Here is a 12,003-nt window from a genome sequence, read left to right as displayed (position 1 = left end):
CCCTAGTTTTTCCTGCACTGACATTTGGCTTTTCTTCTTCTTTTTTCCATACAGTAACATGCTACCTCATTTCTGTAACTAAGGACCAGCTCCAATGCACAAACTTTCTGATCATGAATCATATAAGCACAAGCAATGTTAATACTAAAACTGCACAAATGCAAAGCCCAGTGCCATGTGCTATTATTAACACGTAATTCTACGAAATCCACCAGAAACTTGCTCTGCATACTTAACTTGGTTCCACAAATGTACTTAGACGTAGATGGCTATTTTCAGTTAAACCTTGAGCAATTGATTTCAGCCAATAGTGTGCTGTCAGTACTTTACTTACTGCTCAATCTCACTAACCTGACATTTATGGTGTACTGATTGGCCTCTGTCAGTGGTGGAGGTTGTAAATTCACTTTGAAAAGCTTTGTGTTAACAGCCTTCAACCAGGCTCTGAGAAGAGTACGAGCCGGCAGGCTGACAATTGCTCGACCTCCTGCCCTTATTACAGTGAGTAAATCAGGCTTTGAGCCATTAGGCTGGAGCCTGAGGCCTACACAAAAAGGATTGACATGACTAAAGGTCAACCTCTGTCACACATGTGTAACAATTTGGATAATGGAATTCTGTAACTTATCTGAAAAAGGTGGCAAATGCTTAGATGGAAAGTGTATGCTAGACTGGATTTTCCAGCTTTTATGTTAAGTAGTTATTCAAGAGTCTGTATTTTTTGTCAATACTCATCTGATGTCATGAAATCTGAGAGGATAAAAGGTGTAAAGAAGTGATCAAGATAATTCTGTGAAATACTGAACATCTTTTCCATACTGAAAAATGTGTTCTGCATTTAGGCATAATGGATTTTTTAATGGTATCTATCACCAATATATTATTGGTATCAGGTATGCAATATATTTAGGGTATCCATACACATCATTAAAGTGCTACCTTTATTCACATTTAATCAGAAGTGAATAGAAATAATTCACAGTTAATGGTACCATAAATTAGGAGTAATTTTATGCCTTAAAAACTAGATTTTCTCCAAAAATGGAGGACATGTGCATAACTGATATGTGCATGACTGCTACTTAAGGGTTTTGCAAAGCTCACATTCTCTTCAGTGGGAGTGGGATTGGGCGCTATGGCAAGTTAAATTACTTTTTTGCAATATGTGTTTTTAGATTTGTGTGCCTAGAGATATAATAAGTACAGTATAACAATCAAATAAATACATTGAAGACAGAGGTATGAATGACTCATAACAAACAGATAAGATGATCCTAATGAGAAACACCCAATGGGCTAAATTTAATTGTCTGATTAAAGGAAACTATGTTAAACTTAAGCTAAGATAAGCTTTTATATTTGAAATCAAAGAAATTTCAGATATAGTTTTGATTTAAACTCTTCAATAAGGAATCTATAAATTACTAAAGATACTGGAAGAAATGTGATAGTAAATAATCATGAAAAACTGACTGGAGCAAGCTGCTTTATAGCAGCTTAGTGCAATTATCTCCTAAAGTGCATAAATTAAATATGCTGTGACCCTGAATGTGATCTTACTGAACTTCTAGCTAGCTGAGTTACTGAACACAATACTAGCAATATTTCCAATACACAGAAGATGGTTTTAATATATATATGATAAAAACAGAGTTTACCCTAAAAAGAAGACATCTTATAATCATATGAGGCAAAACAAAAACAGCAGCACCAGCTGTTACTCTGCATAATTTAAGACATCATAGTAACATTACTAAGGTTTATTTTGAGGGCAAAATTATTTGAATTTCATGAACATGACATATTTGAAACAGAGCTGACAAGCCCTCTAGAATATCAGATGATGGATTGCTGAGAAACATAATTTTCACTTTAATAGAACTATGGCATAATTCTATCCCCTAGTGCTTTTTCTGTATCAGGCAAATTTAGGCCAAAACTATAGCTTTGAGAATATAAATGCATATGTATCACTATAACTGGAATGAGTTCTTAATTTAAAGGTAATGGTTCTTTCTATAGATGAATACATACAAATGTGTACAGTATGGGGTCTCGCTAATATATGTCTCATTATACTTCCTTATCTTGCTCTCCCTGAAGTCCATGGCAAAATTCTCATTGACTTCAATGGGAGCACAACACACAGACATATGGTACCACATTGAAAGGACAGGAGGATTTGTCCTTGTACTAGTGCCAATTAATTCTGTCCATCTTGAGGGCAAAACAGAACTACTGTGTTAGCATTTTGCAATTATTAATAAATCTCATTTTATGTGTGTATTTTTATTCACCTCTCTAAATAAAACTAACAGATATAAAAGGTAAGATCTACACATAAAAGCAAAATTTTAAACTACATCTAAAATTATGACATAAAATCAAACCACAATGAAGTATAACAATGTAGTTGATATACCCGTGAATATCTCAAGAACGATTTAACTGATTTCCAGCATATAACACTGATGAAGGCAAAATGTTACCAGTATAAAGAGGAAAAGGCAACTATGAGATTCAGTCCTTCAATATAGCTATCGCTGCAATTGCAGTAAAACTTTGCTTCATCTAAGTGATCAAAATGGTTCTTCTATTAAGTATTTTTTGAGGAAGAGATCCATTTATCGTTCAGTTATTTCTAGGATTTATGGAGTCTGAAAAACTTTAACTACTAAAACTTCTGTATTTTATTCCAATAGAATTTTAAGTGTATCCCGTATGCATTCCTTAAGTCTAGTCTTATTAAATTCTGATGTTAAACAGAAAGGGGAAACCATGTGCAACTAGATTAATTTATCTCTAGGGAATAAGGACACATTAATAATTGAGATAATGTTTTCATATATGTTAGAATCAAGTGTGCCTTTTCACTTCTTTATTAGAAAACACATTAAGGGAAAATTATCTCATTCTCATCAATAAGACCTAATTGCTGAGAAAGTCTGTTTTCTTTTCAATAACATTAAAAGAGGATTGTTCCCATTACTTCAAAATGAAAAAAACCATCAGAAAAGTTATCAAGTACTGTTGGAATAAATGCCTGTATTACCAAAGAGAATGTTTACTTAATACACTCAGTACTGTTTCCCTTTTAAACAAATCAGAGTTTATTGTATCTAGATTGAAGTGGGCCAAAGGGCGGGGGGTGGGGAAGGAGGGGGAAATGTGGAGAGGGAAGAGAAACAACCACAACCAAAATGACTAATATTTTTGGCTTTCTGAAGATCTGATCTTACCGTAGGCTATAAAAAATTATCTTGACTAATTGCTAAAGAACTCTATAATTTCCCATGAACACCCATAGGTGTCAAGACATGTTGTGAGGTAATGGAATGGTATTTAATTTACTCTGAATTGCTGTACATTGAGCTATATGGATTACATATAAAGCAAACACTGACTGCATTGTGAGAGCACTCATGCAGACAGACCAAAAAATATTTCCATGGTTTTGAACCATATATCAAATGCAATGATTCTGATGTTTGCCACAGCAAAGGAAATAAAAAAGCACCAAATCTGTATCTATGCTTAATAGTTTTTGGAATAGCTCTTCAGTTTATTTAGCACACACTGAAAACAATAAAGAGCTGTAAATTGAAACAAAAATCCATCAACTTAACTTTGCATGCCAGGAGAAAAAAATATTAGAAATCTATTTAGAGTACTGAAAAAAAAAAAAAGATATTTACCTCACTAAGATCCATCAGGACTTTAATATTGAATACTCATCTGTAGTCACTTTTACATTTGAATCTGATTTTAAAACGGAGATGGAAGGGAATTAACTACAGCCATGTTTTTATAAAAGGACAATGATGATCCTTTAATTTTTATTATCTGATTTTATCTACATTTTATTATATGAGATATACTAAAAGTATATAGATTATTCAAACACATTATATTTATTCACAGAAATCACTTTGTAAAACTGCAATCTCCTCCTGGTCTCCTTCCTTTGCTATATTTGTTCTTTAGTAAACATCAGTATTTAGAAAATAAAAACTACCATTTTGAGGGTCAAAATAAATGAAGAATGGCCAAAATTTGGAGGTTTTGTGATCCTTGCATTTTCTTTTTGCGTTTGCAGAAATAGTCTGAGTTCATAAGTCTCCCCGCCCCAACGTATTTTTCTTTCCAAGATTGTTCAAATCAAAACACACACAATGCACGCACACACACACACATCATTTTTCTGCCATAAAGGAAGCCTGCACAATGTGCTTGGGATAGAAGAACAAACCAGCACAAAGCTCAGGTGACACTCGTAACTAGACAGTATTTGGGATTTACATCGGTACAGAATTTATTTTTTCATTAACACTTTTTTCTGTTCTGCTCTCTGCTCTCCCCTCCCTACACCTCCCATTGCTCTCTGGTTTTCACTAAATATTTTTCCATTTCCTCTCTGTTTCCCTCCCCACACTGTCTCTTGCCAGTGTCTCTATCAGAGGACACAATAACACGCACATTTCAGTTGACCTTTCAAAACCACAATATTTAAGTGAACTTGAAATTAGGCTAAAAAATGGTCACCTTGAAAAAAGTTGGCAATATTTAAAACTTAACTTACATAAAAAGTGACCGGAGTCTAACTAAAGAATCAAAATATTGGGAAAAAATTAATTATGTAAATATATAGGGCTGAAATCTCAACTTGTGTAAAATATCTTAATTCTAGTGACTTCACTTGAACTGATGATTAACAGAAGTTGAAAATCTGACCCCTAAATTTTATTATTTCATATTCTTCAGTTTAAGACAATATAAACCACCAATACTATGTCAGAAATAGTATCAAGTCCTGTTGCAACATTACAGTGTATGCTCTATAAATGAGTATGAATAATGTGCCTAAATGTGCTCCCATAAAAGTCAATAAGAGTTTTGCAATTTACTTCAACTGGAACAAGATTTGGCCCAATATGCAAAATAGGTGAAATTCTGACCCCACTAAAGTCATTGGCAAAACTCCCATTGACTTCAATAGGGCCAGAACTTCACCCAATGCATTTTGAAACTTGCTGGGGCTGATCTTTCAGCCTTTATGTGAAACTCTCAGTGGCCTCAATGGCAAGTTATGTAAGAACTGTAGAAAAAGGCCTTGGGTATATAATTATTTATTTGTATTGTGGTAGTGTTCAGGAACCCAAGTCAACTATGATAGTGCTAGTTGCTGTACAAACACATAACAAAATGACGGTCCCGACTCAAAGAGCTTACAGGTCTGCTGTGAATGAATGTTTGAATCCATAATACCAAACATCTAGTAAAAATCCTATGACAGTTGAAAATACACTTGGAGACTAATGCAGCGCTCACTGAAGTCAATGGAAAGACTCACATTCTCTTCAGTGGACTTTAGATCAGGTCCCTAACTAGCAAACACTTCTCTAACTTCACTATCTCAGCAAGTTAACAATGATGATTTTGTTTGTTTAGGTGCAGGGTTGGAGCCACTGATTTCGCAAATACTTCCTCCTCTTCTGGACGAATGACACAATCGTACCAACTCTCCTCAGATGTCACTCCCCTTGATTTCAGTGGGAATTCTTTCCACAGAGGACTTACAGAATCAGGCCTGACATTTTCCAGCACAAAACAAAACTGTTTTTAAAATTCAAGGGATAAAAATACCCCATGAATTAAGGAGAAATGAATGGCAAAAGGATAGGGAGGTCAGAATGCCATTCCTCTTTTTATAATAAACACTTAATTCAATAAATACTGGGACATGATGAGGGAGGGAAGAGGATACTTTTGTTAGCTGTTTATTGTTAAAGCTCTGTCTAAAATCAGCACACTTTGTTTTCTTTTTTTTTAAACTAACTTACCAAAATGCAAAACTGCTCGACACAATCATTTATCATCTGTGTAAAAATTATAGCTTCCTGGCCAGCATAATACAGATGCTAACTTTCAACTTGAAGATCATTTGTATAGCTGAATGTTAAACTTCTGAAAATAGGCATTCCTCAAATGGTGCTGCGCCGGCAAACCCTGAGTTATAGCAGAATAGTGACTGGGGAAGCGCCTGTAAGACCAAGTGCAATATAGATTTTATGATTTCTTAAACCAACCTGGAATCTACAGCCAACATTCATCCGAACTACACCAAGCTTCCAAATCCTAAAATGCCTTTACACGGATTGTCAGTGTCTACTGCCAAATAGCATTGCATTCCTCCTTTCAAGAGGATAGCTACTAAGAAGGAATTGCCAAACAAAAAACTAAACCTGGATTCTGAGCAAGGATGCTGCCTACAGTACCACAGGAAAGATGGTCAGAACTAAGCACACTAGTGCAAATGTGGCCCAGAGTTCTAAGTGTTGGTGATTACCCTCATCTTTAACATGGGAGTGTAAAAAACAGGAACTGAGTCCCATCACATTTCCAGGCCACAAAGATGACTGGTCTGAGCATGCAATGTGCCATCTCAAACTGAGTGCCCTCCACTCAAATCAAGATGGAGCAACACATATTGGCACCAGTCATCTCCCTGGGCTGCAGCCACTTGGATAAAGATGAAAGAAGCACTGTATGTTGGGACTATGGCCGCCTCAGGCCATATCTCCATATTAAAGATAAGAGAACGTGCAGCAATCTGCCTCTTTTTTATGCAAACTAGGTGTAGTTCTAAGGTTCCCATTAGTTTGCCAATGGTACCCTCAGTTGGAGAAAGTGTGGGCAAGTCTTTCAGGTATATATTACTGATTACTCATTTAAATCCATTGTGGAGGCTTTGGGGTCAGATCAATGTAGCCATTATGTACAAAGGAACTAAACTGTATGTCCTACATACAATGACATGCTGAGAAAATCAAACTTCTATAAGGAACAGAAAGATGACTTACTTCCCAGAGGTGCTGAGTGTTCCTGATGGCTCCCGTTTGAACCTTCTCCGGCAGAAGGACAACTCCCTGGAAAGGCCCAATCCAGGTGCCCTGCTGGATCCTCTGAGCAGCGCAGATGCCATAGGCCAGACCAGGCACAGTGCTGGTACACAGACACACTTCCCGGGGAAGGTCCCTGAGCCATTCAGGGATCTCAGGTGGAGGTGCTGCGGCTGCAGCACTACTAGTGCCCACTAGGCGGCGCAGAGAGTGAAGTGGCCCATGCATGGGGCACTCTCCGTTGCGGTTATCAGCACACATGTCACATCCTGTGAGGCAAACAGGAAAAAGAGTAATTAACTTGGTGTTATCAGGTTACTACCATCCTCTCCACCACAGACAAGGACACATACATTCCTCCACCTTTTTATCCATTTAAAGACATCTAAACACACACACACTGTTGCTTACTCCCTTCTCCTAACCTCACCAAAGCCCTTAAAAGAGAAATGCGAGAGCCTCAGCAGAAGCTCTGCAGACATTCTGCAAGCACAATGTGTTCATTGACCTGCCAAGCCTCACTCACTGGGACAGAGTTTCTAAGATTAGGTTTTTTGATTAATACAAAGGTTGTTTTAAACATCTGCCTCTTGTGATGAAGGATTTAGTAATATGCTTCAATGAGACATTTTATATCTCATTGATGATTTTTGAAGCCCCCCCATTCATCTTGCCACAGCTCAGTTCAGGGGTGTTATTGGAATGGAATTTAATTTGATCCTTATTTCTTATAAAATATTAGCTCTAATTCCACATTACCATGTGTATGCATGTATGCTTATTTAATACAAAGAAATAAAGGAAAACTCTCAATGGTAAATTATATTAATGAAATCTTGTTCATTTGCTTTCTTACAGTTCAATCTGACCTTTCCTGGATACCACAAAACAACTTTAAGAACATTGTTTTATTGTACAATAATACATGTTTAATGTCTACTATAGCAGATGAGGATGAGGATAATAAGACCATGTTTGGTGATGCAACCGGTTCCTAATAAAAAGACCACTGTGTTAAAATACTGATTACACTAACTACCCCTATTAATGATGGCTCTATATTTTGGGAAGATCTGTCTGGGATTTTCTTTTATAAGCAAAGAAAGTTTTGGAAAAGTGTTTCCATTACACATTTCTACATATGCCACGAATGCTCGACTTCCAGGAAAATGTTTCATGCTCAGAAAATCCATTTCTCTGGAGATATATTGAGTTAATGTAATAATAAATCTATTGAACTATGTTACTGTCCTCGGCACATTTTATATCTTGTAGCACAATTAAAGTTTTTATATGAATCTATTCCAGAAATACAAACAAAAAGCAATAATTATACTACAGTATTCACATAGCAATTCATGGCTCTTCCCCTAATAATTTTACATTAGCCACATGCATTCTTATAAATATAATGCAAACTATTCACCAGAGGGCCTGAGGTTTAGTGGTCTAACCCACAGATTTGGAATAACTAGACTCCCTGGAACCACAGGTTCAAATCCCAGCAGGACTGACTCAATCCTTCTTCCTTCCAAGGTAGATGAATTGAGTAGTTCCATGCCATTTATTATGTTGGAGTCTTTCAGATGAGACCTTAAAAAAACCCTTCTGTCTACTCTGCATGGACATTAAGGGCTACATTTTCAAAATACAGTCTCTATTTGTGCAGTCACAAATTCTTGCACATACTTCTAATTGCCCATATTTCTGAGCATTATCATCTACTGTCCACATGTAAGTCCTAACACATGCAAATGATAAGCTGAGAAATTTGCAAGAGTTAGTGAATGACAAATGGAGGCTAGTATGAAACACCCTTGAACATTTGTCCCTAAAAAATCCTGGAGGGCTTCTATGTGTCCTTAAGCAAATTTCCATATCTCCTACAAGTATACCAGTGCCAGTTCACTGCTGTCCTCCACCAGAGAAGTGGCTTCAGTTAAGTGATTCTATAGAGAGAGAAGTCTGTATCACATAACCCTTGTGGAAGAAGCCCAGGGAGGAGGTGGGATTGCACAGGAAACTCTTTGTTTCATCTCATGAAATTCCTAATTCGTCATGCAATCTGAAAGAGAGGTTTGCAGGACCATAAATGGGAGCAAAGAGAATGGTTTTCAAAATGTGTAGATATCCCAAAATCCATGTGGAAATCTTGATGTATGCTGCTATGTCTTCCTCACCCATGTTAAGGCCACTCCCTCACCCAAGAGGGTTTGACAGCATGAACCAGGAACCCACAGGAGTTAGTTCTGACAGAGTCAGCATTAAAGTGGCAAATAGTTTCCCACAGATATGCCAGGAGATGATGCCACATAGACATCCGTCCCTCAACCACTCCCTTTCCTACACAGCACCTTTTTCAAACTATGTGGTTTGTGCTACTGATGCTCATTTCCCCCTTCTATGTTGACTTCTCCTATGGGCCTATTTGCACACCTTTCATTTCCTCACAGCCAAAATATGGCCCAGAATTTTTAAAGAACTTTGAGATCCTCTGATGTGAAATATGCTTTATAAATATAAAAATTTTATTATGCAGGGTTTCTTTTATTAGAACATGTTTTACTTCAGTATATCATTATAACTTATTTGTTTATAAAACCTCATTTAAAACCCATACCAAAACTGTGTGTAAGCTAAAATATTTGTACCTGATTTTTGTCAATTACCTTTTTATTAAAATAAAATTTACAGGAAAATATATAATATACAAGAAAATGTCTCATCATATCAGATAAATTCATTGTCTCTCTTTCTCACAGAAAATTTAGAATTTGTTACTCACTAGTCTTGAGAGAGGATATTATGTAGCAAACACTCTCCATACCAATTCCCAAAAGCGAACACACATCTAGATAATAAAGCTTAGCAAATCCATGTTTGTATTTTCAAAGCTTATTTGGAAAGTAGAGAAAAATATCACAACATCCTATCTCCCCCTTCCCCCAGAAACCTAAGGGTCAAGGAATGATTATGACGACCCCAATCCTGCATTTCTTGCATACCAAAATTTACATTGCAACTGGAGTTTGATATGTGTAAGTATACTGGACCAGGCCCCCAAATGGCAAAAAAGACACAACTGTGAATTAAGTACTCTTAAAAAAAAATCTGATTTCTCATAATGTAATCTACAAAAAAAACATTCTATAAGAAAGTCTCAGGATTTAAGGAAAAGATGGCTAACCAAAATCTCAGTTAGCACCCAGAGCAGACCCTTGAACTATGAATAATTTGTACCCTGCTTGATGATCTTTTAGATGTGTAACCTCCTCCCAGCATCCTGGTTATTAATGGTCCTCTTGGAGACATAATGTCTGCAAAACAACTTGAATAAATGAAGCCAAGGCATCTTCTTGACTCTGTCCAGGTAACTCCAGTATCTGCTCCCTGTACCATGCCACCAGGTACACATCATTTTTCACACGGGCGTGTGCACACACACACACACCTTTTAGAACCTCCCCTGATTTATGCATTGTATTTGGTATTTGACTATAGATGTGGATTAGTAGCACGAAAATCTTTTACACACACAGACACACACACACACACACACCCCTTTTAGAACCTCCCCTGTTTTATGCATTATATTGTGTGTTTGACTATAGATGTGGATTAGTAGCATGAAAACAACCTTTTAGCACTCTCTATCTCCAAGAAACAGAGATTGGGAATTTGAAGAAAAATATAAATGGATGCCATGTCACTGTCACTTGGCCCCAGGAGAAGATTCTCTTTCACCAGTTAGCAAAGGTTCCCTGTCCACCAACTACCCCCAGGGAACAGTAATAGGTGATGTTTGGCATCTGCAGAATCTTCTCTTCCTGATGTACTTCTTCCCTTTCATTACTGTTAAGGCTGAAAGACTGAAAAGCTGGATATTTTCTGAAACTGGGCTGGCTAGAGAGTCTGGTGTAAAAGGGAGGAGTGTTGGCAGTGCATCATAAGTCTGTCATTAATGCTAAGCAAGATCGGAAACATTCATGCTTTTAGTCACTATTGTACTTCTATCCCCCACTTGTGATCAACTTACACCCTGAAGTATGAGGATTCTACTGCACTACTGTAGTTCCCCCCCCCCCCCCAAAAAAAAACTATGTGCAAAGTGAATGCAGAAGGGATTTGCTGGTCTTTCTGTAAATGGTACAGCAGTCCTGAGCTTTTCAGAAGGGTTGCCACCCAGCACAGTAAGTAGCATACCACTGCGCAAGCCCTACTTTTTGGCCCTAATGGATCCAAATGGTAATGAACACTACTGGCCTCATCTAAAGCTCATTGAAGTGAATGGAAATATTTCCATTTATATCAACTGACTACCGATCAGGCCCTAATTCAGGAAGAAAGCCTGAAGGAGATGGCAGTAGAAAACAGAGATTTGATGGAAATGGATGAAGCATGGGAGACTGCAGCCAAAACTGGGTATCTCCTGGTAAAATTCAGTGCTGTTAACTCCCTGAGAATGCTGGAGTTAACAAATGAAAATGCAGCCAGACTCTCTGGAGAGAGCTCACAGTTTCTCACTCTATATCCCCACACTCTATTGATGGGAGGAATAAGGGGAAGGAAGGGGCAAGGGAAAAAACTTAAATGATCTATTTGTAGAGTTGCTTGCTATGGCTCTTTGGGGAGGAGTGCAATATTTTTATCATTTATTCTGCCCCATACAAAAACTGCCATTAAATGAATACACCATAAAGTCTGCAATATAACTCCACGCACATACATATACAAATCTCAGACTCAAGCAAAATGAAAGAACACATCATTTCCCCCAAAAGACACAAGCACAACCTCAAAGCACACTAATTTGAATAACAGCAGCACTGTATATTTAAAATGAAAGCCGAATGGATGAAGAAAGTTCTTGATGGTGCATGTAGAAACCAACATAATGGTATAAACCAAATAACCAGCTGTAACAATAAATGAAAGAAAATACATTTCATCTCAGCAATAATGTGTTTCAAAGGTGCAGTTATGCCGGATACCTGCAGTTTGCTTGTATTGAAGAAGTTTGGCCTTTGACCTTGTGCTTCATGATTCACTAGGAGTCTGCTGGTATCCAGTATAATTGCCCATCATTTCAAATGTTATTGCCAAC

The 12,003-nt window shown here is 37.2% G+C and overlaps 1 protein-coding gene across 1 annotated transcript in view; it reads right to left on the bottom strand.

Moving 5' to 3' along the window:
* PRDM6 (PR/SET domain 6) overlaps nucleotides 1-12,003 on the bottom strand; it is an 84,402-nt gene that overhangs the window by 65,628 nt on the left and 6,771 nt on the right. Inside the window, exon 2 of the mRNA XM_065406992.1 lies at nucleotides 6,861-7,168. Within this exon, the coding sequence (XP_065263064.1) occupies nucleotides 6,861-7,168 (308 nt within the window). The remainder of the gene's footprint in view (nucleotides 1-6,860; nucleotides 7,169-12,003) is intronic.

This window comes from Emys orbicularis, chromosome 6 (genome assembly GCF_028017835.1).
Source record: "Emys orbicularis isolate rEmyOrb1 chromosome 6, rEmyOrb1.hap1, whole genome shotgun sequence".
Taxonomy (NCBI): domain Eukaryota; kingdom Metazoa; phylum Chordata; order Testudines; family Emydidae; genus Emys; species Emys orbicularis.
Note: the sequence above shows the minus strand (reverse complement) of the source record. Positions and strands in the feature narration are given on the sequence as shown.